The sequence below is a fragment of the Crocuta crocuta genome, unplaced genomic scaffold (assembly GCF_008692635.1).
Source record: "Crocuta crocuta isolate KB4526 unplaced genomic scaffold, BGI_CrCroc_1.0 scaffold96, whole genome shotgun sequence".
Classification (NCBI taxonomy): Eukaryota; Metazoa; Chordata; class Mammalia; order Carnivora; family Hyaenidae; genus Crocuta; species Crocuta crocuta.
Genome location: NW_027531522.1, coordinates 4,616,788 through 4,642,081, shown reverse-complemented (window position 1 = coordinate 4,642,081; position 25,294 = coordinate 4,616,788). Strand labels below are relative to the sequence as shown.

Below are 25,294 nucleotides of genomic sequence, written 5' to 3'. Positions count from 1 at the left end.
CGGAGGCCGTCACTAACTCAGGGCCTCGTGCAAAATGGCTGCTGCTCCCTGGGGGTGCTTTTAGCAGCGAGGGACCAGGAGTTCACGCCCTTGCTGGGATTCTAGCTCCCGAGTGCCGGGCGAGCTGCTTCTAGCAAGTGCCCATCTGGGTCCCCGGCCATTACTTGCNGGCCCCCCCCCCCCCGCCCCGTGGCCCCTCCGGGACTGCACCGGGGACCACAGGACCCAGAACGCCTTGGGCAAAGTCCCCTTCTTCAGGCCCAGCACCTCCCGTGGCCTACAGGCCACTTACAGGGACTGGCTCCCTAGCAGGCGACCTCTCCGGGCCCTGGCTCTAATGTCAAGGCTTAAAGGGAACACTTGCAGGACAATAAAAGTGCTGCTCATTTCTGGTTCAAACAGGAGGGTTTCCAAGCCCCGAGGCAATGAGTTTCTGAATGTTCTCTCCTTAGGAATCCACGGTTCCAGCTCCTTCATTTTAAGCCAGTGTCAATTCATCACACATGTAGATGCCTGTGTCCTGACAGATGCTAGAGAAATTCAGGGGAAATAATTACTTCTGGCAAACCGGCTGGAGAGGCTGGGGGCTCTGCGGTTCTCAAATAGATCAACTGCTAATGGCTTATTTTTCTCCCCGGGAATTCTCAACTCCATCTTAAAGTAGGTGATAGATTAACTAGACCTGCGCGCACGGGGCCACTCATGGCCACAAGCTAGATTTTCCAACATAGAATTTCAATTAAAAAAAAAAAAGAATGCAAATGAACATCATTGTGCCCAGAGGCTACGGAGTGACGGGCACAGAAGGCGGAAGAGACTGCTCCTCCTGCTTCCCCCGGGTTCCTGGTGCCTCGGACCCGGAGGACAGCGAACAGGGAAGAAACCCAGGAGACGGGGGCCGGCCCACCCGCTGCGCTCCCGGGTGACCGCGGCCGGCAGGCAAGGCTGGGGTGGGCGCTGGCCCTCCACCGGGCACCCCTCTGCCCGCCCAGCTGAGAACTATCTGCGGGTGCATTTAAGCGGGTACTGAGAGCTGAAGGCCGGGCAACGAGTTAAAGTACAGTCAAGGCTGCAGGGTGGGTTGAACCCTAAACGTCACCCCTGCCCGGGACCCGCCCGCGCCCCCCCTCCCAGAGCCTCTCGCCCCCGGTGCGACTGCTGAGTCCAGAGTGATGGGCACTGTGGACCGGGTGACTAGCGCGGCACAGGCCGCCACACCCTCGCCCTCGGGCAAAGGCCCATCGAGGGAGAGGGAGGGTCTGCCGCAGCCCCGGGGACGAGGGTGCGAGGGTGAGGGGTGCGGCCCAGGACCCCCCCACACCCCCCCGTGTTCCTCTCAAACTGCCAGATTGGAGCAAATGCTCCGGAAGGTTGGCAGGCTTGTCGTGGGTGAAATTTACGTTCTCTCATGGAACTTTCTCTGAGAAGAATCAACTGGTCTGTACGGTCACCTTGGAATCTTGGCCTCATGTATACACACTAAGGAACCCCGAGCACGGGTTCACGCGCGCTCAGGAGAACGCCCTGGAAGGTGACGCCGACAGCTGCAGACAGGGGGGTGTGTAAGGGGCAGAATTAGGCAGAGGCCACACAGGGCTCGTTCCTTCCCCGCCTCACCCACCTTACTCTTGGACGGGACACATTTGGCTATTTTGTCCCAGCGCTCAGAGGCTCCCTTTGGGTACTGCTGTAACGCTAATTCCAGAAGTTTCTGTTGACTCTGAGTCCATGGCTCGTCGGCGGCGCGAGTTCTCTCTCTCCTCCGGCCCTCCTCGTCGCTGGACCCGCTGTGCTCCGAAACCTCGAAGTCCTTCTGCCGCTTCCCTCTNGCTCTCTGGGCCGTTGACTTGAGTTCCGCGAGTCTGACCATTCCTGTGAGGAAGGACACGTTTTACCACACGGTGGGCCGGCGAGGTCAGCGCAGGCGGCGTGGGAGGCGCTGGGCATGTATTACTTCGCTTAACGTTCACGCTATTCTAGAAAGATAGGTATCATTATCGTAATTCTACAGACGGCAAAAATCAGTCTCAGAAAGCAGCGGAGGTGGGATTTGAATCCCGTTCTGTCTGATTCCAAGTCTCTGCCCTTCGAACACACCGAGGGACTGTGAGTCACGTACAGAATCAGGTTGTGACCAAAGAATGCAAAGTGGCTCGCTGCCACTTCTTAGGTGAGGAAGGTTGTTCTCTGTGACCCAGAACCGTTATTCATTCCGTTAGTGAGGCTGAAATAATCTGCCAAACCCCACGCGGTGCTCACCGTTGTAGGCGAGGCACGGACGCCGCGGGGCTGCCGTCGGCCCCCAGCTGCTTCCGGTGCCGCCATGTTGGACAGTAAAGAGCAAACAGACGGTCTCCCAGGTGCCACCTCAGGGATGGCCCTGAATGTCCAACCACACATCTCCTGTTCTGGTCACTCTGTACCCCCCTCCACCAATGCTCTAGTAAGATCCCTATCTGTGCAACAGTCTACACCCCACTCACTGCCTTTTCCAGAATACACTTTTTAGAGTGTCTTGGAGGAAGAGCCTCTCATTGCCTACTTTACCTGTGCCAACAAATAATTGGGTTAGTAGAACAGGAATCTGGAAATGCCCTCTTTCCGGGAGCCTGCGGAGCCCCACGTGGACTCCTTGCCGGGGACGGCTTTTTGAGATCTCTGGGCTTGCTCACCCACATTGCTGTCTTCGGGGCCTGTATTTAAGTTGGAAGGTTTTGGGAAGTACTTTCTTCCTGGTTCCAAGTAAACAGAATGGAGACTCTAGCAAAATTCCAGTGAGTCTTGGAGGATAACGTGTTTTGAGAAATGCAGANCACTGTGCGTTTGCGCGGCGTGGAGAGTGCTTCCCCCTGCCCGCCCCTCCGCCCGGTACTAGCAAAGAACAAGGTTTTTATAGTTTTTAAACTTATGAAGTCCACCCTTATAAAAGGGATTTATATTGAAGAGATCGCGTTAGCTCAGTGGGATGAAGAGGGTGCCAACTCACCTGGGGAGCAGGTAACAGAATCCTTCAGTTGCTTGGCTTTCGTTGTCACCTGTTCCAAAATGTAAAACAAACAAAATCTTACTTTCCACACATCTTTTGTAGGTCAGGTGACCCATTTCATGTAAGGGCCCTGTGAATGATACGGGTTTACTGAATCTTAGGTCTGGAAGGACCCTCACTCGTCCATCCACTCATTTAGTTTACTACCAAGGGAACTGAAGACCAGAATGATGAAATGGCTGGCTCCAAAATATCCAGCTCATCAGTGGCAGGGTCAGAACAAGAACTCGGATCACCTGACCACCATCCCACTAGGCTGCTTTTTCAAATAATACTATACAGACAGGTCATGGTTTTTAGTTAGGGTTTGCTAAAAGAATATCCTCCTTCAACAGAGAATATTATACCAATGAGTATTAGAAACGGTGGAGAAATTTACTCATAACCAATTGTTAGAACATAAAAGTCTGTCTTTTCTTTGCATTCAAGAAACCGCAAGAGCATAGAAGACGAACACGAGAAGAGCAGGGAAGTTAATCCCAAGCCCATGAGACTTTTACAGACATGAGTGCAGGTCCACAGAAACAGTTGTGTTCAGGGGGAGTTACTTCTTTTTTCTCTCTATAAATGGTATCACATCATATGTCTCCTTCTATACCTTGCTTTTTCATTTAACAGTGTCTTGGAGATCTACATATGGATTTCTCTTTTTGAAAGTGACATAAAATTTACATACAATTCAATGTACAGATTTTAAATGTACAATTTAATGGGTTTTGACTGAAAAAAAACCTCTATAACCACTCTAATTTTAATCAAATTATGGAACATTCCTGTTATCCCAGAAAGTTCTCTTCTGCCCTTAATTGCTACTGTGCCACTGACAAGCACTGTTGTGATTTCTTAAAATACAGGTTCAAAATTAATTAAAAAAATTAAAAATGGTTAATTGCCCAATGAATTTATCAGTCAAGCCATCCTTTCCCCACTTACTTCAAATGTTAACTTTAGGGGCACCTGGGTGGCTCAGTCGATTAAGCGTCTGACTTTGGCTCAGGTTATGATCTTGTGGTTCATGAGTTTGAGCCCTGCGTTGGGCTCTGTGCTGACAGCTCAGATCCTGAAGCCTGCTTCAGATTTTGTGTCTCCCTCTCTCTCTGCCCCTCCCCTGCTTACGCTCTGTCTCTCAAATAATAAATGAACATTAAAAAAATTAAAAAGAAATGTTAACTGTATTAAAATCAGTGCCACTGTATACGTGAACTATTTTTCTACACTTTGTACTCCAGCCCATTAATGCATGCATATTCTTGAATCAATGTTTCAGTGCTTTAATAAGATTTGAAAATAAAACCTCAGAAAGCATGATTGTTAAGAACTCAGGTAGACTTGTCTTGGTCCAACCTCTTCTTACCTTGGTGATCTTGAGCAATTTCCAACCCTTTCTCCATGTCAAGCATTATCCTCGGTAGTATAATACCTAGTACTAGGTATTATAATGCTAGTAATACTATTTGCCTATTAGGTTTTAAATTTGAAATAAGCTCTTAGAAGGATACTGAGCAGATATTAAAGGCTCAGTAAATACTACCTATTATAATTGACATGGATCATTTGTTTTTCATTCATACAAAGGACAGAATTAGAGAAAATATCTAAAGCTACTTAGAAACACTCTCCGGTTTTATTCCCTACCTTCCTTTCTCTTTCCAGATAACCTTGTTTCTTATTTAATATGAGAAAAAAGGGAGTTCTCCAGCATGAGCCTCCTTGCCTTCCTACTTTCTCAACTCAAAATTCTGATTACATCACTTTATACCCTTCCTATCTTTTATCCCAAATCAAGAAATTATCTTCCTTCCTCTTGAATTTTCCTAGAACTATGCTCCATCTATCAATTTCCTTTTCTTTCTTTTCTTTAAAAAAATTTTTTTAACATTTATTTTTGAGAGGGAGAGTGTGAGTGGAGGAGGGGCAGAGAGAGAGACACACACACACAGAATTGGAGGCAGATTCCAGGCTCTGAGCTGTCAGCCCAGAGCCAGATGCGGGGCTCGAACTCACAAACTGTGAGATCATGACCTGAGCTGGAGGACACTTAACCGACGGAGCTACCCAGGTGCCCCTAATTTCCTTTGCTTTCCTCTTCACTTTTTCCCTGTCCATCAGCTCTGTCCCATAATTCTTCACACTGAGCTCAAGTGGCCTCCACTCCAGAAGACAATCTTCCCTTTAGCTGTCTTTTCTACTCCTTTTGGCTTTCTCTTTCTCTGAATGTTCCTTCACTGCTCATCCCACCCCCCACCCTATATAATGCTCCCCCACATTCTGTCTTTGCCATTCATGTGTCCTTTCCATTTTCTCCTTTGGTATCTCTTACTACGGGTTCAATAATACTTTAGAAAAGGAATGATTAACCTGTATCTCTAGCCCTGACCTCTACCTTGGAATGGAAGTATCACAGCCATTGACCATACAGCAACAGTGGATCATCAGGTCGAAAAAGACTTAATACAACAATAAATAAGCTTTCTTTGTACCCAGCATTGTTCTAAGATATGTATCTGTACAAATATTCCTCACAGCAGCCGTGTTAGGTAGATATATAATTATTACCTCCATTTTACAGAATCCGAGGCCCAGAGGGCATAAGTAACACATCCAAGATTAAAAGGCTAATGGGTAGCAGGACACAGGCAAGTTGGGTTCTAAAATCTTTGCTTTCAATCACTGTAACATACTGCCTTCAGAATCCAAATCTCTTATCGATGAAGAAATGGGCGATGTTCTCCTTCTGCTCTGCCTCTTTAACAGCCACTAAATCTCTTATTTAGAGCTTTTCTAGTTCCTCAAACTAAACTTACCGACTTCTCTGCTTTTGCTTCCTTTTCTTGACAGTGCTACCCTCCCAGTCACCCAGGCTCACAACCTGAGTCAGGTTTTGGACCTTTTTTTCCCTCCCCAGCCAGCTGCTGTGTTCTCTACAACATCAACCCCATCTGTTCTCTTCTTTCCCCAGTCACACCTCCCGTAGTACCTCGTTCTCCCTTGGCTGAATGAATGTAACAGCCTTCTAACTGGACTCCTATTTACTCATAATTTTTATAGGATAAAACCCCTAAGGCAGAGTTTTGATCAGATTCCTTTCATGGCTCATCCCTGATTGTATAATGTTTAATTCTTAACCAGACATGCAAAGCGACCCACGATTTGTGGTCTGTTCTCTTTCCTATAGGTAGCTTTGCTCTGAGCAGAACTGAATAATTAATGCTCCCCCCAGAGTGTCAGAAATTTCCCCACCTTGTACTTTCTGCCCATCCTTAATGTTGCCCGAAATGATTTTCCTTCTTCATCAAACCTCCCCTTAAATCTCTCTTTCTCTAGAGCCAAACCATCCTTCAAGGTACTCTCAAGTGTAACTTTCTTCTTGAAGACTTCCCTGATGTTCACTACCAGGGTGACTAACTCTGTTGACAATCCTTATTCTCTTTCAAGTTCTTTTTTTTTTTTTTTTTAAGATTTAATTTTTTAATATCATACAACAAAACTATCTTTTTCTCTTTTGTCACATAGTTCTATGAATTTTACTTGCTTATTTTGAAAGAGAGAGAGTAAGAGTGCATGAGTTCAAGCAGGGGAGGGGCAGAGAGAGAGGGAGAGAGAGAATCCCAAGCAGGCTTCACACGCTCAGCGCAGGGCCCACTGTGGGGCTTGATCTCATGAACCTGTGAGATCATGACCTGAGCTCAAATCAAGAGTCAGATGCTTAGGAGTGTCTGGGTGGCTCAGTCTCCGATTTTGGGTCAGGTCATGATCTCATGATTCATGGGTTTGAGCCCTGTGTCAGGCTCTGTGCTGACAGCTAGCTCAGAGCCTGGAGCCTGCTTCCAATTCTGTGTCTCCCTCTCTCTCTGCCCCTCCCCTGCTCAAGCTGTGACTCTCTCTCAGAAATAAATAAAAAAACATTTAAAAAATTAAAAAAAAAAGAGATGCTTAACTGATTGAGCCACCCAGGCGCCCTAAACACACTTAGAGATTCAAGTAATGCCACTACATATAAGATGTGAAAGACTTCTTTTTTTTCTTGGACTTGTTTTCTTATTTAACAAAACATGGAGATTATTTTAGAGATTATTACAGAACAGTATACAAAGATCTCCCTTGTTTTTTCTAAAAAAAAAATAAATAGCTTAACTGAGATATAATTCACATACCATACAATTTACCCACTTGAAGTGTACAATTCAGTGGTTTTAGTATATTGATATGTATAACCGTCATCATGGCCAACTTTAGAACATTTTCATTACTTCAGAAAGAAACCTAAACCTTCTAGGTATCATCCTTCACCCTCCCCCATCACCCACCAAGCAATAAACAACTACAGATCTACTTTCTGTCTCCATGGATTTTCCTGTTCTGGACTTTCATATGAATGGAATCATATATATAGATTTTTGTGGCTGGCTTCTTTCCCTGAGCATAATGTTTTCCAGGTTCATCCAAGTTGTAGTATATATCAGTACTTCATTCCTTTTTGCTGAATAATATTCCACTGTATGAATATACCACACTTTGTTTATCCATCCATCACTTGATAAACATTTGTGTTGTTTCAGTCTTTTTGGCTATTATGAATAATGCTGCTATAAACATTTGTGTATAAGTTTTTGCTTGGGCAAAATGTTTTCATTTATCTTGGGTATATACCTAGGAGTCGAACTGTGGAGACATATGGTAACTCTATGTTTAACTTTTTGAGGAACTGCCACACTGTTTTCCAATATGGCTGCACCATTTTATATTTACACCAGCAGTGTATGAAGCTTCTGATTTTTCTACATCTTGGCAAACATTTGTTATTATCCAACTTTTTGATTCTAGCCATCTTAGTGGGTGTGAAGTAGTATCTTGTGCTTTTGGTTTGCATTTCCCTAATGACTAATGATATTGAACATTTTTTCATGTGTTTACTGGCTGTTTTTATAACTTCTTTGGAGAATGTCTATTCAGATCCTTTCTCCAGTTTTTATTTGGGTGATTTCTCTTATTATTGAGTTGTAAAGAGCTCTTTATATATTTTGGATAAAAGCCCTTTATCAGATGAATGATTTGCAAATATTTTCTCCCTTTCTATGGGTTATCTTTTTACTTTCTTTAAAAAAAATTTTTTTTAATGTTTTATTTATTTTTGAGAGAGAGACAGAGACAGCATGAGCAGGGGAGGGTCAGAGAGGGAGGGAGTCGCAGAATCTGAAGACAGGCTCCAGGCTCCGAGCTAGCTGTCAGCACAGAACGTGATGCGGGCTCAGAGCTCGAAACCACGAACTGTGAAATTATGACCTGAGCCGAAGTCGGACGCTTAACTGACTGAGCCACCCAGGCGCCCCTACTTCTTCCTTTTCAATCTTATTTCTTTTTCTTGCCTAACTGCCTCAACTAGACCTGTAGTTCAATGTTGAAAGAAGTAGTGAGAGTAGTCATCCTTGTCTTCTGCCTTATCTTCTCAGGAAAATATCCCCTCTTACACCAGTAAGCATGATGTTAACTATGGGATTTTAGTAGACACTATTGGGTCGAGGTAGTCCCTTTTATTCCTAATTTGTTGAGTGTTTTTATCATGCAAGCATGCTGGTTTTTGTCATATGCTTCTATTGAGATGGTTTTGTGATATTTGTTTTTTTATTCTACTGATACAATGTCCTTAATGATTGATTTTCAGCTGTTGAATCACCTTTGCATTCTTGAGTTAAATCCTGTTTGATCAGGGAATCAAATGATTATTTTCTTAAAAAAATTTTTTTTTAAATGTCTTTATTTTATTTTGAGAGACAGAGAGAGAGTGCGAGCAGGGGAGGGGCAGAGAGAGAGGGAGACACAGAATCTGAAACAGGCTTCAGGTTCTGAGCTGTCAGCACAGAGCCCGATGCAGGGCTCGAACCCACTAACTGAGAGATCATGACCTGAGCCGAAATCATATGCTCAACCGACTGAGCCACCCAGGCACCCCTGAAATTATTTTTATAACTTGCTGGATTTAGTTTGTTGTATTTTGTTGAGGATTTTTGCATTCATATTCATAAAAAAAATTAGCCTATAGTTTTCTTGTAATTTTCTGGTTTGGCATAAGGATAATACTGGCTTCATAAGATAAGTTGGGAAGTATTCACTCTCTCTTTTTAAAATGTTTTTATTTACTTTGAGAGAGAGAGAGAGAGAGAGCGCGCGCACTAGCAGGGGAGGAGCAGGGAGAGAGGGAGACACAGAATCTGAAAGCGGGCTCAAGGCTCTGAGCTGTCAGTGCAGAGCCTGACATGGGGCTCAAACTCACAGATTGTGAGATCATGGCCTGAGCTGAAGCTGGAGGCTCAACTGACTGAGCCACTAAGGCGCCCCACTCTCTTCTATTTTTACAAGATTTTGTAAAGTACTAGTATTCTTTAAACGTTTGGTAGAATTTAGTGGTGAAGCCCTCTGGATCTGGGCTTTTCTTTGTAGGTAGATTTTTAAATCACTAGTTCAGTTTCTACACTTGTTATAATTCCAATTGTCTATTTCTTCTTGATTCAGTTTTAATAGTTTGTCTTTCTAGGAATGTGTCCATTTCATCAATATCTATTAGAAAAATAGCTATCTGTGGTACCTGGGTGGCTCAGTCGGTTAAGCATCTGACTCTTGATTTCTGCTCAGGTCATGATCTCACAGTTTGTAGTTCCGGCCCCAGATTGGGCTCTGTGCTGACAGTGTGGATCCTGCTTGAGATTCTCTTTCTCTCTCTGTCCCTCTTCTGCTCATGCTCGCTCTCTTTCAAAATCAATAAGTAAAACAGCATTAATAGATCTAATTTCTTGGCATATACTTGTTTCTGACATAGTATTCCTTAACAAAGCCCTTTTTATTTCTATAAGGTTGGTAGTCATGTCTTTTTTTTTTCATTTCTGATTCTAGCAATTTGAGTCCTTTCTTCCCCGTTGGTCAATCTAGCTAAATGTTAATTTTATTGCTATTTTCAAAGCATCAACTTTGAATTCACTGACTTTTCTCTATTGATTTTCTAGTCTCTATTTAATTTCTGCTCTGTTGATTATTTCCTTTCCTCTGCTTGTTTTAAGTGCAGTTTGTTATTTTTCCAGTGCCTTAAGGTAGAAGAGTAGCTTTGGGATCTTTCTTCTTTCTTAATCAAGGTACTTAAAGGTATACACTTCCCCCTATGCACTGCATTAGCTGCATTCCCTAAGCTCTGGTGCCTTAGGTCTTCATTTTCATTCATGTTTAAGAATTTTGATTCTTCTTGTAATTTCTTCTTTGACTCATTGGTTATTTAGGAGTCCGCTCTTTAATTTTGACATATTTTTTGATGTTCCCACTCCCCCTCCCCCGGCTAATTTATTTCTAATTTCATTCCTTTGGAATCAGAGAACATACTTTGCATTATTTCCATCCTTTTAAACTTACTGAGGGGCGCCTGGGTGGCTTAGTCGGTTGCGCGTCCGACTTTCGCTTAGGTCATGATCTTGTGGTTCGTGTATTCGAGCCCCGCGCCGGGCTCTGTGCTGCCAGCTCAGAGCCTGGAGCCTGTTTCAGTCTGTGACTCCCTCTCTCTCTGACCCTCCCCTGCTCACGCTGTCTCTCTCTCTCTCTCCTAGAAATAAATAAAACATAAAAAAAAATTAAAAAAAAAAAACTTATTGAGGTTTGTTTGACCTAGCATATGGCCTGTCCTAGAAAATGTTTTATTCATCCTTGAGAAGAACATAGAGTCTCTTGCTGAATGAAGTGTTCTAGAGAGATCTTTCAGGTCTAGTTGGTATTGTATTGTTCAAGTCTTCCTTGTTGGTCTGCCGTCTAGTTCTACTCACTATTGAAATTGGGAGTATTAAAGCTTCCAATCATTATTGAATTGTCTCTTTTCCTTCCTTCCTTCCTTCCTTCCTTCCTCCCCTCCCCTCCCTTCCCTTCTTTCCTCCCTCCCTCCCTTCCTTCTTTCCTCCCTCCCTCCCTCTTTCCCTTCCTTTCCCTCTCTCCCTTTCAGTTTTTATTATTTTTAGGTAATCTCTACACCTAATGTGGAGCTCGAACTTATGACCCAAGATCAAGAGTTGCACACTTTTGCAACTGAGCCAGCCAGGCACCCCCATGGCTCATCATATTTGTTGAAAACTTAACAGTTAGATAATATATGGCAACACTTCTAGTTACTGGTCTTCCCTTACTCTACCCCCACCTCCCCACCTCCAATCACACTTGTTATTTGCATGTCTGTTCAGGGGATGGCTCAATTATTTTAGTGATATCTATGCCCCTCTGTCCCCTGTGTTAAGCCTCTGATGTTGCTTCTCGGGGAGCAGGTCTGGATAAGCCCAGTATTTCTGGATCAGAGTGGTATTTGTAGGACTCCCTCTCTCTACCTGACCACACAGAGCTGTTAGAAACCACTAATTGCTGACAGATGCTCTACTGTTTACAAAATGCCCTGGTGCAGAAATCACTCTACAAACAAGCCAAATCAAATTGTGGCTCCTTTGAAGACCAGTTTCTGAGCTCAGTGTTTCATATTTGCTTTGACCTTAGGAGGGCTTCTCCCAGAGAAGGTATCCATGAGTGGGTTTGAGCATACATGTTTAGTTCCTCCTTGCACCGATGGAGAATTCTGAATACAGTATATATCAAAATCTGGCCTGTCTACCACATAAAACAAATAGCTGCTATAATCTGAGTCCTTCAAATCCTTAGCATCTAACAGTGAAACTAATGGGATGTCACCACAGTTATCTTTGAACCATATTTTTCTCCCACTTAAAAGGCAACTTAGAACTTACTAGAAAAAAGCAAAGCACAACTGGTCACTTTTCCAATTCTATGTGGTAAAGCAGTTCCTTTAATATCCTAGCCTCTTGTCAAGTTCATATTTCCTGGTATCATTAAACAGTTGTATGACAATGATAACTGCAAATGATCCCCTTTTGTTGAGAATTTCTCTTCACCAGTTTTTGTCTCCAGAGAAAACATGTATATGGCAATAATCACAAAATCTTCGGGGCAAGTTTGGCCTCCTCAGCATATTATTTATGATTCAAAGCACATAAAGGTGTTTCTAAACCAGTGATGTTCTAATATAAAGCTTAATGGCCAGGGTGTCCCTGAGTACGATAACATGTTACCTCAGGAAAGTAATATCATCTTTTAGTGAGCACAGTCCTCACTAAATCCACTTTTCTCCCATGGATCTAGATGGCTTCAATTACATGGATGTGAATTTACTGTTTTGTTTTGTTTAGGTAAAGTTGACAAAACTGTACCAAAATGGTAAGATATTTAAAGTGCACAACATGATAATTTTATATTTATACACACTGTGAAAGAATTTCCCCCACTGAGTTAATTAACCATATCCATCACCTCATATGTTTCTTTTTTTTTTTGGTGAGAACATTTAAGTTCTACTCTCTTAGCAAGTTCTAATTATATACCACCGTGTTAGCAACTGTCGTCATCATGCTAGACATTAAATCCTCAGACCCTAGTCAGCTTATAACTGAAAGTTTGTAGCCTTTTACCAACCTCTCCCTATTTTGCCCGTCCTCTAGTCCCAGCCAACTACTTTTCTATGATTTGTTTCTAGGAGTCTGACTTTATTTTTTGGCTAGATATTATTCCTGTGTGTGTGTGTGTGTGTGTGTGTGTGTGTGTGTCTTTATGTATGTGTATGCGTATGTACACACATATATAATAAAATCACATTTTCATTATCTATTCATCTGACAGACACTGAGGTTGTTTCCATATCTTGGCTAATTGTGAATAATGCTGCTATGAACATGGAATATGGTTATCTCATCGAGATCATGATTTACTTTCTTTGGATATATAGCCAGAAGTGGGATTGCTGAATCATATGGTAGCTCTATTTTTTTTTTTTTAAACATCCAGGTGACTTTTTTTTTTAATGTTTGTTTATTTTTGATGTGGGGGCAGGGAGAAAGGAAGAAAGAGAGAATCCCAGGTAGGCTCTGTGCTGATAGCACAGAGCCCAACATGGGGCTCAAACGCATGAACTGTGAGATCATGACCTGAGTCGAAATCAAGAGTGGAGTGCTTGACCAACTGAGCCACCCAGTTACCCTGGTAATTCTGTTTTTAATTTTTCAAGGAACCGCCTTCCATAAGGCTGTACTAATTCACATTCCCACCAACAGTGTACCAGTGTCCTCTTTTCTCCACATCTTCACCAGCATTATCTCTTGTCATTTTTTGTTTTTTTTGCTATTGCATTATAGGAGTTCCTTATATATTTAAATATTAGCTCCTTATTGGATATGTGGTTTGCAGATTATTTCCTCTAATTCCATAGGTTTCTTTTCCATGTTGTTGATGGTTTTCTTGTTGTGCAGCTTTTAAGTTTGATGTAGTCCCACCTGTTTACTTTTGCTTTTGTTGCTTTACTTTTGGTGTCAAATCCAAAAAATCATCACTAAGATTGATGTCAATGGGATTACCACCCCAATGTTTTCTTCTAGAAGTTTTATGGGTTTCAGGCTTTCAAGTTCTTAATCCATTTTGAGTTGATTTTTGTGTAGGGGTCTAATTTCATTCTTTTCCATGTGCTGTCTAGTTTGCCAGGCACCATTTATTGAAGGGACTGCCCCTTCCCATTGTATATTCTTTGCCAAAGATTAGTTGACCATATATGTGTGGGCTTATCATTGTAGCCTCTTACCCTGTTCCATTAATCTGTGCATCTGTTTTTATGCTAGTACCATACTGTTTTGATTACTACAGCTTTGTAATGTAGTTTGAAACTGAAAGTGTGATGCCTCCAGCTTCGTTCTTCTCAAGATTATTTTGGCTACTGGTGGTCTTTTGGGGTTCCATACTAATTTTAGGATTGTTTGTTCTATTTCTGTGAAAAATGCCAGTGGAATTTTGATAGGGATTATACTGGATCTGTAGATCCCTTTGGCTAGTATGGGCATTTTAACAATATTTATTCTGCCAGTCTGTGAGTACAGAATATTTTCTGTTTTTGTGTCCTCTTCAGTTTCTTTCACTAATGTCTTATAGTTTTTGGTGTGCAGGTCTTTCACCTCCTTTGTTAAATTTATTCCTGGCATTTTATTTTTTTGATGCTATTGTAGATGGAATTTTAAGTTCTCTTTCCGATAGCATATTGTTATATTGTTTATATACAGATATACAACTGATTTTTGTGTATTGATTTTGTATCCTGCGAATTTACTGAAATAACTGATTAGTCTTAACCATATTTGGTGGAGTCATCAGGGTTTTCTATATATAGCATGTCGCCTGCAAAGAGATGACATTGAAGGCGACATGGTCATCACCAAATCTGTCTCTCTCTCTTAGATCTGGATGACTTCAATAGCTCACGTGCCTATTTAGTCTTGACTGTTCAGTGTTGTTATTCTCACATATTCCAAAATGAAAATTTCAGTTACTCATTCTGCTTTTATATCATGTGCAATTGCAGAAGATATAGTCTCATGCTCCATCTCTCTCAAAAATAAACAAACATTAAAAAAAATATACATGTGTTTTAACAGTTACATGGATTGTAGAATTGTAGGAAATTTTGTTTTCCCATGTTCTGATTCCAAGTGAAACACATTTTATAATCCTTCTTCTTAATATAGCTATGCCTAAATTTATCTTTAAAATTCTTATGAAATAGGGGCTCTACAGTCAAATCTGGGACATATGGGATAGGTTGGAATGGATGAAAAAAATCCAAAATAGGTTTTATTCCTTCTAGTGAAAACATTGATGAAAGTAACAGAAAGTTAAAATAGTAAAATGAAAATTATATTCCATAGGCACAATTAGGATCAGAAAAGTAGAAATGTGCCACCATGTAACTCTCAATATGCGGAAGAATTTTCCAATTTTCTGAGCTATATAAAGTGTATCCTCAATTCAAGGCATCCTCAGATAACTCAGAAAATAAATGATGACTACTAGTGATATCCTCAAGTCCTATTTTTCAAATTCTGGCTGATTTGATGACATTTTAAGTATTATTCTAATAATAATAACTGTGTAACTAAAGTTCATTATTTTTATTTAGTTGTATTTAATTTTGGCCAACTCTCTATATAAATTGAGCATTAATTATAACTGAGAACTACTGTAACTTTCAAGTACAAAGGGCACTCAGTTATCTGAACATTAAATAAGCTACCTGAAAAATGTTTCCCACTGGTAGAAAGCAGTGCTGTTCATTCTTTTCTTATTTTTTAATGCTTATTTATTTTCTTTTAAAACATAATTTGTTGTCGAGTTGGCTAACATACAGTGTATACAATATGCTCTTGGTTTTGAGGGTAGATTCCCATGATTCGTCACTTAATACAACACCCAGTGCTCATCCTAACAAGTGCCTTCCTCAGTGCCCATCACCCATTTCCTCCTCCCCGCCCCCATCCATCCTCAGTTTGTTCTCTGTATTTAAGACTCTTTAATGGTTTTCCTTCCTCCCTCTCTGTAACTATTTTTTTCCCTTCCCCTTCCCCTGTGGTATTAAGCTTCTCAAGTTCCACATATGAGTGAAAACATATAATATCTGTCTTTCTCTGACTTATTTCGCTTAGCATAATACCCTCCAGTTCCATCCATGTTGCTGGAAATGTCATTTCTTTCTTTCTTTCTCATTGCCGAGTAATATTCCATTGTATATATAAATACCACATCTTCTTTATCCATTCGTCAGTTGATGCACATTTAGGCTCTTTCCATAATTTGGCTATTGTTGAAAGTGCCGCTATAAACATTGGGGTACATGTGCCCCTGTGCATCAACCCTCCTATATCCTTTGGATAAATTCCTGGTAGTGTTATTGCTGTGTTGTAAGGTAGTTCTATTTTTAACTTTTTGAGGAACCTCCACACTGATTTCCAGAGAGGCTGCACCAGTTTGCATTTCCACCAACAGTGTAGGAGGGTGCCCGTTTTTCCACATCCTCGCCAGAGTCTGTTGTTTCCTGAAATGTTAATTTTAGCCACTCTGACTGGTGTGAGATGGTATCTCAGTGTGGTTTTGACTTGTATTTCCTGGATGATGAGTGATGTGGAGCATCTTTTCATGTGTCTGTTGGCCATCTGGATGTCTTCTTTGGAAAAGTGTCTATTCATATCTTCTGCCACTTCTTTACTGGATTGTTTTTCAGGTGTCGAGTTTGGTAAGTTCTTTATAGATTTTGGATACTAACCCTTTATCTGGTATGTCATTTGCAAATATCTTTTTCCATTCTATTGGTTGCCTTTTTGTTTTGTCGATTGTTTCCTTTTCAGTGCAGAAGCTTTTTATCTTGGTGAGGTCCCAAGAGTTCATTTTTGCTTTTTAGTTCCCTTGCCTTTGGAGATGTGTCAAGCAAGAAACTGCTGTTGCTGAGGTCAAAGAGGTTGTTGCCTGCCTTCTCCTCTAGGATTTTGATGTTTCCTATCTCATATTTAGGTCTTTCATCCATTTTGAGTTTATTTTTGTTTATGGTAAGCAAGTGGTCCAGTTTCATTCTTCTGCATATTGCTATCCAGTTCTCCCATTGGAGAGACTGTCTTTTTTCCATTGGATACTCCTTCCTGCTTTGTCAAACATCAGTTGGCCATACATTTGTGGGTCCAATTCTGGGTTCTCTATTCTATTCCATTGGTCTATGTGTCTGTTTTTGTGCCAATACCATACTGTCTTGATGATTACAGCTTTGTAGTAGAGGCTAAAGTTTGGGATGGTGATGCCTCCCACCTTGGCTTTCATTTTGAACATGACTTTGGCTGTTTGGGGCCTTTTTTGGTTCCATATAAATTTTAGAATTGTTTGTTTTAGCTCTGTGAAGAATGCTGGTGTTATTTTGATAGGGATTGCATTGAATGTGTAGATTGCTTTGGGTACTAATGACATTTTAACAATATTTATTCTTCCAATCCATGATATGGAATGTTTTTCCATTTCTTTGTGTCATCTTCAATTTCCTTCATAAGTTTTCTATACTTTCCAGCAGACAGATCTTTTACATCTTTGGTTAGATTTATTCCTATGGTCCTTGGTGCAATTATAAATGGGATTGAGTTCTTGTTTTTTCTGTTGCTTCATTATTGGTGTATAGAAATGCAACTGATTCTATACATTTATTTTGTATCCTGTGACTTTGCTGAATTCATGTAGCAGTTCTAACAGCTTTTTGGTGGAGTCTTTTGGGATTTCCATGTAGAGTATCATGTCATCTATGAAATGTGAAAGTTTGACTTCTTCTTTGCCAATTTGGATACCTTTTATTTCATTTTGTTATCTGACTGCTGAGGGTAGGACTTCTAAAAATATGTTAGACAACAGTGGTGAGAGTGGACATCCCTGTCGTGTTCCTGATCTCAGGGGGAAAGCTCTCAGTTTTTCTCCGTTGAGGATGATATTAGCTGTGGGCTTTTCATATATGACTTTTATGATGTTTAAGTATGCTCCTTTCACTTCCTTGAGGGGTTTTATTAAGAGAGGGTGTTAAGGATATTGAATTTTGTCCAATGCTTTCTGCATCTGTTGATAGGATCATATGGTTCTTATCCTTTCTATTATTAATGTGATGTATCACATTGATTGATTTGCGAACATTGAACCAGTCCTACAGCCCAGGAATGAATCCTATTTGATCCTGGTGAATAATTCTTTTTATATGCTGTTGAATTCACTTAGCTAGTAACTTGTTGAGAAATTCTGCATTCATGTTCATCAGGGATATTGGCCTGTAATTCTTTTTTTGTGAGGTCTCTGTCTGGGGGAGAGAGAGAGCATGAGAAGGCGAGGGGCAGAGAGAGAGAAGACACAGAATCGGAAGCAGGCTCCAGGCTCTGAGCTGTCAGCACAGAGTCTGATGTAGGACTCAAATTCACAAACTGTGAGATCACGACCTGAGCTGAAGTTGGATGCTTAACCAACTGAGCCACCCAGGTGCCCCTGTTCATTCTTATTATTTCTCCAATGTCTAAATTTTTCTATGTTTTCTCTGGACAGAAAAATAAAAGAAATAATAAAAGTGCCCATCTTAACCATTTAAAAAAAGATGTTCCATTAACTTCCTGATTACCTTTATTAAGTAATGTAAATTACCTTTATTAAGTAATGTAGATGTTTCGGTTATTGAGTTGTAGGAGAGAACCTTATATATTTTAGAGATTAATTTTTTATCATATATAAGGTTTGCAAATATTTTTTCCCACTCCATACATTATCTCTCACTCTTTTAATTGTTTTCTTTGCCTCTTAGTTTGATATGGTCCCACTTGTTTATTTTTGTTGCCTGGGCTTTATATAAATGAAATCATTGCCAAGACCAATGTTATGATGCTTTCTCCTATTTTCTTCTAGGAGTTTTAGTTTCAGGTCTTATGTTTAACTCTTTAATCCATTTTAAGTTGACCTTTTACAAGGTATAAGAATCCAGTCTCATTTTCCTGCATGCGGATATCCAGTTTTCCCAACATCATTGCTGAAGAGGCTACTCTTTCCTTGTTGTATACAGTTGGCATCCTTGTTGAAGATCAGTTAACTGTATATATGTGTATTTATTTCTGGGCTCTCTATTCCGTTCCATTGTCCATTTGTCTTCTTTATGTGAGTACCACACTGTTTGATTACTGTTGCTTTGTAGTTTATTTTCCAATCACGAAGTGTGATGCCTCCAGTTTTGTCCTTCTTTCTCAAGATTGTTTTGGCTACTTGGTGTCCTTTGTAGTTCCATACAAATTTTAGTATTGTTTTTCCTATTTCTGTAAATCAATAAAGCCTTTATAATAAAAAAAAAATAATAATAAGGTAGGCTTATATATACACTGATACAGGAAAACATTAAAGGTAACATATTCTATTTCCTTAGTTCTTTTTCTTTATGTTTTTATTTATTTGTGTGTGTGTGAGAGAGAGAGAGACAGCATGAGCAGGGGAGGGTCAGAGAAAGAGGGAGACACAGAATCTGAAGCAGGCTCCAGGCTCTGAGCTAGCTGTCAGCACAGATCCTGATGCGGGGGCTTGAACCCACGAACTGTGAGATCATGACCTGAGCCGAAGTCGGACACTTAACCGATTGAGCCACCCAGGAGCCTCTTAGATTTTTCAAAATAGTTTTAAAAATTAAGGTAATACATGTTCATAGCTTTAAAAAAAAAAAAAAAAAGCAGTAAATAACAAGGGATTATGTGAAAACCAATGGACCCTACATCCAGAGGCAATAATTTGTGTTCACAGTTCTTCTGAAGATTACAGTGTGTATGTGGCGGGGGAGGGGAGTTAGGTGTGTGTATGTGCTTTGGTATATTATATATGCTTTTGGTAGATTATATCCTGAGTGAGTTCAACCTCTTTTTCCCATCTCCCCCAATAACCCTTGGTCTAAGCTACCATTACCTTTTGCAAGAACAACAGAAATAGCCTCTTACGTGACTTGCCTTCCTGCCTTCACATACTTTCCCTGCCACAGTGGCTTCTCCACAAAGCAGTCAAAATATCTTGTTTACATCTTGCACTCCTTGGCTCAAATTGTTCCAGTGCTTTAACCGTCTCACTCAGAGTAGAATCCAGGATCTTCACCCTGGCCAGCAAGGTCCTCTAACATATCTGGCCCTCCACTGCCTCTTGTCCTCAGCTTCTGTGATCCTGTCCTACTCACCCTGGCAGCCATATTGCCTCTATGCTGGACTCTGCACAACCCAAGGATGTCCTTGGTCTCAGGGCTTTTGCAAGTGCCATATCTTCTACCTGGAACATTTTTCCCAGACAACCTTGTTCCTTCACTTGCTTTGTGTCCCTGCTCCGACATTACCTATTTGAGAGACTGTCCTCAGAACCCCATTTTTTTTTTTTAATACTTTATTGTCAAATTAGTTTCCACATAACACTCAGTGCTCATCCCCACAAGTGTCCTCCTCCATGCCCCTCCCCCCCTCCCCCCACATCCATCAGTCCTCAGTTTTTGTCAGCATTCAAGAGTCTCTCATGGTTTGCCTCTCTCCCTTTCCCCCACCATTTCCGCCCTTCTTCTCCCCCTTGTTCCTCCATCAAGTTCCTCCTAATCCTCCTATACGTGCAAACATATGATATTTGTCCTTCTCTGCCTGACTTATTTCGCTCAGCATAACCCCCTCAAGGTCCATCCATGTTGCTACACATGGCCAGATTTCATTGTTTCTCATTGCCATGTAGTATTCCATCGTATAGATAAACCACATCTTCTTGATCCATTCGTCCATTGATGGACACTTAGGCTCTTTCCATGTTTTAGCTATTGTGGAGAGTGCTGCTATGAACATTGGGGTACATGTGCTCCTATGCATCAGCATTTCTGTATCCCTTGGGTAAATTCCTAGCAGTGCTATTGCTGGGTCCTAGGGGAGTTCTATTGTTAGTTTCCTGAGGAACCTCCACACTGTTTTCCAGAGGGGCTGTACCAGTCAGAACCCCATTTTTAATTGCAATTCCCTTTGGTCTCTAACCCATTAATCTGCTCTGTTTTTCTTTATCTCGTCACTATCTATAACTTTCCTTTTACTCCATACTCAGGCCCTTTTCCAAGGCAAAGCACCATCTTTGGGACAACTGTCTTTGCCTGCAGGGTTGTAGCTTAGCTGCAGGCAAATTTAGTATTTTAGCTCAGGAGCAGGGAAAAGTGAATAAGAGCTCCTATGAACACACATTATTTCAATTATGTTCCTCTGAAAAGAAATTAGTAACTTAGCCAGAGCAGAGGTTTGGGGGATTTGGACAAATTGTTGCTGGGCAATTTGCCATCGTCTTCTACAATTTGTTGATTTAAAAAATTGGAAAACCATCTGTACAACACATAAAATGTTTAAAATATGAAAAGTCATTTTGTAAGATCTTATAAATGATGATCTGGTACATATTACTGTAGAGACAAGTACTGTGCTGTGAACATACTTCTTGTGCTACTCAAAGGAGAATGTTCTCAATATCAAATTATTTGGCTGTATTATACTACTTTCTAGTGTACTTAAATTTAGACTATGCCTCTTTTGTATGGTTTTCTGTTGTCTATGGAGTTTCTGTTTGCCTTTTTTCTATATAAAAAATTTTCCCAAGTTTTCAGCCATACTATCTAGTCTATAAAATTTCCCTTTCTTCAAGGGTTGCTCTCAAACAATTCTTCATTCTCCTACTTCAATGTGAACATACAGTAAAACCTTGGATTGCGAGTAACGTGTTCTGTGAGTGTTCTACAAGACAAGCAAACATTTCTAATAAATTTTAACTTGATAAATGAGCGATATCTTGCAATAAGAGTAGTACGTGATGCCAAACATCATATGACCACAACTAAGCTAATGGTTCTCTCTCTCTCACTGCGGCATTATGGGTGGCTGTCTCCCATGCTCGGATGCTCAGTCTCAGGCTGTGGTGTTTGGCAGAAATCAGTGATTTCAGAACATTGGAAGGTGCCCACAACTGGCACTGGTGTATTTTTTGTCACTTCAAAGCACCTATCGACAGTCCCTTGCTTTTCCATACAAGAGTGTGCTTAGGAACGCTTTGCTTCATTCTAGGTCAGGCTGCCTGCAGATACAGACCCTTTCCTCTGCTGCTTTATTGCCGGTTACATTAAATAGAGTATTTGACAACAGTTTATTAATACCAGACCATAGTCAACATCGGTGTGAGGCTATGTTCACAAAAGAAAAGAAAAAGCTTGACAAGAAAGGGGGTAAGGAGGAGGAGATGATTACGGTGGAAGTTTAAGATGGTAATCATCAAAAAGTACGATCGAGATGCGAGTGGCCGAAAACTGCAAGATTCTCTGTCTATGTCTGCATCTCCTCTGTGGAGGAGGAGAAAAAGGTGGAGGAATCTCTCACTTCAAATGAGATTAGGGAGATGCGTAAAATATGTGAAACAGTGCAAACTTTTGTAGAAAAGCACCACCGAATAAGGCTGTAGCAGTGTGAGCCATGAATCTGTTTAATGACAGTGCAAAATCCTCAAAAGGAGGCAAAAGCAAGTGGCATTGGATAGGTTCCTTGTTAAAGCTGCATGAAAAGAAGATTCCATTAAGCCAATAGGTAACAGTGATTCCGTTAGTGATCGTGAAAGTCGTCCTACAGAATCACCCTCCTCTTTCTCACACCAGCCACGAAGGTTTTCAAAAGTAAATGTAGTTAATTTATTTTTATCATTTTGTATTATATGACAGTATTGTAATCATTTTTATATGAATATTTTTGGATTGTGGAACGAATCATCTGAGTTTCCATCATTTCTTATGGAGAAAGTCACTTTGATATACAAGTGCTTTGGATTACAAGAATGTTTCCAGAATGAAATATGTTCACGAACCAAAGTTTTACTGTATTGCGCTTCTGGCCTATTATATCACTGTGGGATCTTGGGATTTCTGTTCATTGGGCTGGATCCTTGGGTCCCATGTCTTTCTCTTTAAAAATCTATTCAGCTTTTTTGTTTTTTTGCTAACGTACAATCTCAGGGAAATTTCTAAGCAAGACGATCCTTAGATACTCCATGCCTTATGTATTTAACTACCACATTTGGTCTGTTCTGGATTCAGAACCATTTCTCCTCAGAACAGTGAAGGCATTGTTCCCTTGTTTCCCAGAACCTAGCGTTGCAAAGCAATTTGATGTCACTCTGATTGGCCTTATTTGGATATTACTTCTTCCTAGAAGCTTTAAAGATCTTCTGTGTAATCTCAGTGTTTATAAAATTTCCATAAAATTTCCCAGGATCTTATCCATGTATCCAACTTGACTTTGGAAGGCTCTTACAAATGGATCTCTGGAAAACCTCATTTGCATTTATTGAATAATGTTCTTGCATCTCTCATGTTTCTCTCTCTCTCTCTTACTGGAACTTCTTTTAATCAGGTTTGGACCTCTTGGACTGAGTCCTTGTATTTCCTTATCTTTTCTATAATATTTACATTTTTAAAGTTCTGCTCTACAGTAGATTTTCTTGATAACTTTCAGCCATTCTACTTCATTTATCTGGATACTTTTTTTGTCCTGATTTTTCCCCCCAGGAAAAATTTTTTCATTAAATTCCTGTTTTATGAATTCATTACTTTCTTGACTCTCCAGATGTTAGAAGGNGTAAATTATTAACCAATCAAATCTAGCTGCTTATTAAAGAAGAGTATTATACGACCAAGTAAAGTTTATATTGGAAATACAAAGATCCTCATTAGGTCATATGAGAAGAACTGTCTGATGTCAATTTATGTAAAAAAAAAAAGCATTGTTAAAATTCTGTATCTACTCCCAAGTACAACTGTAACAAATTAGAATTAGAAAAACTGAAGAAAGTTTCCCCAGCATAATATCTCTCATATTCAAACATTAGGTTTTCTTATTTATAATCTGCACTAATCACTATTATTGTAATATAATATTTCTCTGGAATATCCAGGTAATACAAATAAAAAAAATAAGAATTAAGAAAATGGCAAAGTATATGCAGATGATAGGACTGTCTATCCTAAAATTCTAACGAATTAACGCAAACTCTATTTGAAATAAGACCAATAGGTAAGGAGACGATATAAAAAAATCTGTGCTATAGCACTTTTCACTAATTTGGCAGGCAAATGATAATAAACAAATAACAACACTTGGAGCACCTGGGTGGCTCAGTCAGTTAAGTGTCCGACTTTTGATTTCAGCTCAAGTTATGGTCTCACATTTGTGAGTTCGAGCCCAGTGTTGGACTCCGTGCTGGCAGTACAGAGCCTGCTTGGGATTCTCTCCCTCTCCCTCTCTCTAAGAATGAATAAATAAACTTAAAAAAAAAAAAAACATTCAGTGTTGGTGGGATAACAAGGAAGTGATCTCTCTCATATACTATCAGTGGCGCTGTGTATTGTTATAACCTCTCGTAAGCCCAATTTTAGAGCCATCAAAGGTTCTAAAAACATCCATTTGTTTTTAAGTTTATTTAGAGAGAAAGAGAGAGAGTGAGAGAGAGGGCATGTGTGAGTGGGGGAGGGGCAGAGAGAGCGAGAATCCCAAGCAGGCTCCACACTCAGCTCACAGCCCCACAAGGGGCTCGATCCCACCATCTTGGTGCCCCTACCTAAGTGTATTTGTAAAAGTTTATTTTTTCTGTGAACATAAGAGTTTTACCAAAAAAGGTCTAATGGTAAAAGTCTCTGGACACATTTAAAGTGTTCTTCAGGGGCACCCGGGTGGCTCATCGGTTAAGCATCAGACTATTGATTTTGGCCCAGGGTTATGAACTCGAGCATGGAGCATGCACTGAGCATGGAGCCTGCTTGGGATTCTGTCTCCCTCGGCCCCTCTCCCTGCTTGTGTGCTCTCTAAAATAAAAATAATATACAGCATTTTTCATACACATAGTAATAAACAGCAGTAAGTAGTGATAGGCACATATTAGATGAAGAGCCAAACTGCCTAGTGTTGCCTCAACTCTCTAGAAGGAGTTGTGTCATCTTGAACAAAGATCTCAGCAGCAGTTTGTACAACTGTAAAATGGGGATAATAATGGCTGCCTATTTCTCTCACCATGCTGTTGTGGAGATCACGTAAAATAAGGGGTATTTAAATGTTTTGAAAAATGTAAAATAGTATGAAAATGAATGAGGGAATAATCAATATTATCACTTAAAACAGTTAAAAATATTGGTTTGATCTCTTAACTGATTTTTGCAATGTTGTTCTCATGTACTGAATATATAGTTGAGCCATCCTGTTCTGTGTTTGATATTGCTCAATGTTGAGACAGAAATGGTGCTGTGGGATTCAGATTTATAAAATCTTTGGCCCAGAAGTCATATTATAGAAAAACTCTGACCGGGTCAATAGACAGATTCAGCAATTAATTTTCTCGGATGGGACCCCAAAAGGTCCTATTACTGTCTTCTCTTTCCTTTAAACAGGCAATCAAGTTGTCTGAAATTCTTATTCCAATCATTCATATACTTGGGATAAGAACCTGAAGGCTCCTATTAAAATATGATGTGTGAGTGTGTGTGTGTGAGTTTGGTAACACATTAAATTATTATCATCTATTAGTATTAGTTTGAAAACTCGCTATTAAGTCAGCTAGTGACTCATCTAGCAGAAGAAAGGGATAAAGGCCCTATTCGTTTTAAGATTCAAATGCCTTTAAAGGCCCTGAGGTTGAGAAGGTGAGGAAGGAGAGGGCCCAGAGCACGTGGTCAGGCCCGGACCAAGAGAAGTGCTGGAGCCGGAGGCCTGGTTAGGAGGCCAGGGACACAGTCCTTGTTGTGTCTGTAACTCCCGTAGGCCTAGCCTTACTCTAAACGTA

The 25,294-nt window shown here is 40.6% G+C and overlaps 1 protein-coding gene across 1 annotated transcript in view; it reads right to left on the bottom strand.

Annotated features, from left to right (window-relative positions):
* DNAJC1 (DnaJ heat shock protein family (Hsp40) member C1) overlaps positions 1–25,294 on the bottom strand; it is a 206,775-nt gene that overhangs the window by 876 nt on the left and 180,605 nt on the right. The window contains exons 12-13 of the mRNA XM_077772477.1: positions 2,987–3,035; positions 1,622–1,872 (exon numbers count right to left, since the gene is read on the bottom strand). Coding sequence (XP_077628603.1) covers positions 1,622–1,872; positions 2,987–3,035 — 300 coding nt within the window. The remainder of the gene's footprint in view (positions 1–1,621; positions 1,873–2,986; positions 3,036–25,294) is intronic.